The sequence below is a fragment of the Antrostomus carolinensis genome, unplaced genomic scaffold (assembly GCF_000700745.2).
Source record: "Antrostomus carolinensis isolate BGI_N321 unplaced genomic scaffold, ASM70074v2 scaffold19592, whole genome shotgun sequence".
NCBI classification, from domain to species: Eukaryota; Metazoa; Chordata; class Aves; order Caprimulgiformes; family Caprimulgidae; genus Antrostomus; species Antrostomus carolinensis.
In genome coordinates this window covers 7,446-11,071 of record NW_010301832.1, presented here as the reverse complement: position 1 = coordinate 11,071, position 3,626 = coordinate 7,446, and the positions used below count along the sequence as shown (strand labels likewise).

Genomic DNA, 3,626 nt, shown 5'->3' with positions numbered 1-3,626 from the left:
GAACCTGTACCCTGGTGGTTACTGAAACTGGAAGTTTCAGGCAGGAACTAACACTATCCTGAGACATCCCACCTGTCACATTATCCTCTTAGTAGCCCTGGGGGATTTTTCACCACTTCAAGAGACCTGAGGATTTATAAGTAGCCTTTCTTGTCTTATGATAAAGATGTGCCCTACCCGAGCTCTGTCACATCCCTCCTGCCACATCTGAGCGTGGCCAGAGAGCACATCTCAAGCCTGCTAGCCCAACTGTAGTGCAGTGGGCCAGATCAGTACTGTGGTGTTGCACCAGCTCAGCAAAACACGTTTGTACCATGCCTCAGACGTTGCCTCTACCTTGCTGCCATCAGGGACACATGGAGGCATGCTGGAGGGAGAAAAGCTTTCCCTAAGCATTGACCAGCAAACAGAGTAGGGCTAATGTCTTGGGGGAGCCCAGCCCCTTGGTGTGTCCTTGTATAGTATATGGTTTTCTAAAATACGTGTTTAAAATCTGCAGGTTGCTTCTTTGGTATGTGTTGGGGTTCACTGATCACACCAGGCTTGGGCAGGATTAGTGCTTGTCCTCCTGCATTTGGAGTAGGAGGGTCCATTAGTTTTATTTTTGTCTTCTACCAGCTGGGTGCATTGGCTGTGCACACCTAACAAGTGTTGCAAGAACCTGAGACGTGGATGACATCCATGCACCCTCCTGCTTTTTGTCTAGGGCATGTTGTGGTCATTTCTTGGTTTCTCTTGGGAGTTTGCGTATTTGGCGTGGAAAACTGGGAATGTAATGCGCCCTGCAGTGAGGAGTTACTGGACTGCATGTTTCTATAGCTTCCTAGAAACTTATATTGTGTGTTGGCACAGGACTTACTTTCATTTTATGTTGTCTCCATAACCCAGATAGTCCCTTCAAGCCTGTTCCTGTCAGTAGGGGAACCAGCCATTCACCCTGGAGCAGGGAAGCGGGCAGCTGTGGCTGCATGGCACTGTGTAGGCACTGCTTGGCGATGCTCTGTCAACGCAGGGAGCTGCTTCTCTCCTGCTTTTCCCAGGACCTGTGGGTGAGGGCTGGGAAGAGGGTGGGCTCAGCATCCAATTTGAGCCAGGGGCAGCCTGAAGGCCTTGGTTTTCCCCCATGAGGAGTGGAGCAGAGCTCAGCCTCTGCTAGACCACATCGTGAGCCTCTGTGCCAGCAGGAGCACAAAGGCAGTGGAAGGAGATCTGGTATCCCATCTCTGGTTTGTGGCTTCCTGTGGTCTCGCACACCATCTCTTTCCTTTCCCTGAGGACATTTTTCTTGGGGCAGGGCCTCTGCATGCTCCGGTGCCCTCCTTTTCCCTGCCTCTGAGCAGCCTGCGGAGAAGCTTTGGCAAAGCCGTGGAGCCGGTTTGGGCGGTGAGAGCCTGCCCAGCCCTGGCCTCCCTCCTCGGGGCTGGTTACTGATTACTTTGGGCAGCAGGTGGAGGAGGCCGGGGCTGGCAGTGATTGGACCCACGGCTCTTCCTACCCTTGCTGGCTGGTTTCAGGAAGCAGCACTTGCCTTTCACTTGGGACAGGAGCGCTGGAGCGGAGAAGCGGCCTCAGCCCGGGCTTGGGCTCAGGGAGCGGGTAGCAAAAGGAGTCAGCACAGACGCTGCACCCCAGCAGGATTATGTGCACTTATCCCGAGACAAAACATGGTGTGGAGGATCCAAGGCAGGAGCCACGGCTCCTTGGCTGGGAATATGAGGACTCTTGTGCCGTGCAGAGAGAGGACGTGGCTGGGGTGGCCATGCTGCGTGGTGAGGTTCGCTGCAATAACAGACCCAGGGCGAGGAGGCAGCACCCAGGCTGCTGGGGAGCAGACAGTAGCTGGGACGGTTACAGGAGAGGGGAGGGCATCTCCGTGGACCAACAGGGCATGAATGGAGACTGTGGAGGATTTTGGAAGGAAGATACCCAGTATGCAGAGTGCAGGAGAGCAGACAGTGCTTGGGAAGGCAAAAGCCGGGATACAAAAGATAGAAACTATAGGGTGTATGGGAGGGAGGGCGTTCGATACAGAGACTGCAGCTCTGAGATAAGAGAAGGGCGGTACAGAGAGGACAGAGTACCTGGGCAGTATAGGGAGAGGGGAAGGCAGTATGGAGTGGATAGAGGCCCTGGAGACTATAGGGAGAGGGGAAGGTTGTATTGGGAAGACAGAGATCCTAGGAACTACAGTGAGGATGAAAGAAATTATGGGGAAAAGGAGAGGCAGTATAGGCAGGAGAGGGACTCTGGGGAGTATAGTGGGGGTAGAAGGCAGTACAGGGAGGATGGAGACAAACGAGTATATAGGGAAGGGGAAAAGTGGTATAGAGAGGATGGAGGCTCTGGGACATATAGAAAGCAGGAAAGGTGGTATCTAGGTGTCAAGGACCAAGAAGACTTTGAGCAGCACAGGCAGCCCAAAGGCCGTGTCATGGACCACAGCAGCCTGGACAGAGATTGTGAAGCTCCTGCTTTTGCAGTCTCGTCCTCAGGAGATGGTAGCGTGAGCCTGGGGTCAGGCACCTGCTACACACAGTCCAAGATGCAGGACATGGACTACAATGAATGTGGGGAGCTGGAAGGAACAGCCTCAGGGCCCAGGATGTCAGCCAGGAGAAGCAGCGGAGCAGAGTGCTCGAGGGTGCGCACGGGCCGGCCGGACTGGAGCCAGGTCTGGGAGCAGGAGGCCGAGGAAGAAAACAGGGTGGGCTCCGTGCTGCAGCGAAACAGCTTCTACAGACGGACGGCTCCCAGCGCCCTGCGGCACTCAGAGTTTGTGCAGACCAGGAAAGAGAAGCAAGGTACGTGGGGAAATGCTGAGCAGTTGCCTTGAGTGTGTCTTCGCCCTGCTCTGGCCCCAGGGCAGCACCAGGACCCTGGCACAGGCAGGGGGCCGGCACAGCCAAGCTCTTGTGGGAAACCCTGGGGCTCGCTGAAATGGGCATCATCATAGTTATCCCTCTGTACAGTCACCCACTTGCCCTGCAAGGGGCAGGGCAGGGAAAAGGTGAGGTGCTGGGGTTATTCCCTCTACCTGTTTTACTTTTATAACCCATTGTGAACAGATTCTGTCTGTAGGAACCAGTTCCTGACCCTGCAGAGGGTGAGTATGGCAGCTGTTCGCAAGCAGCACAAAGCAGGAAATAGGGGAAATGGTTGTTGTAGCACTTGGACGACGTGGAGGGCGAGTACTTGTAGTTGCATAACCTGTGCATCAGGAGGCTGTCACAGATGGGAATGGTACCTCCTGCATCACGAAGCCCCTCAGTACCGCAGTGGTCCCTTGCCCATGCTACAGCAGCTGCATGCCCTGTGTCCTGGGTCCCTGAGCTGCCCTTGGAGCTCCAGTCCCATTAGCTCACACTCTGGAGCTGGAGCGATACCAAAGCTGGAGGGCGCAGGTTGTCTTGGCACGGGCAGAATCGTCCCATTGATGCTGTGGCTGGGACAGAGTCAGCTGCAGACGGCTTTGTGGGGCTTGGCTCATTGTCACAAGGATATTAATGTGTGTTGGGGAAGGGGCAGCAAGATGGTAGGCTCTGGGCAGAGGGAGTGAAACAGCATTTCTTGGTGGTCTGGTCTCCCCATTGGGCAGCCGTGTGCCTGAAAACCTGTTTGCTTCTGTG

At 55.0% G+C, this 3,626-nt stretch overlaps 1 protein-coding gene across 1 annotated transcript in view; it reads left to right on the top strand.

Moving 5' to 3' along the window:
- Positions 1 to 3,103, top strand: part of LOC104521574 (dynamin-binding protein-like) — a gene marked incomplete at its 3' end in the record, with an annotated part of 9,685 nt that extends 6,582 nt beyond the window's left edge. Inside the window, exons 4-5 of the mRNA XM_029083932.1 lie at positions 2,493 to 2,801; positions 3,066 to 3,103. Of these exons, the coding sequence (XP_028939765.1) occupies positions 2,493 to 2,801; positions 3,066 to 3,103 (347 nt within the window). The remainder of the gene's footprint in view (positions 1 to 2,492; positions 2,802 to 3,065) is intronic.
- Positions 3,104 to 3,626: the final 523 nt, after the last annotated feature.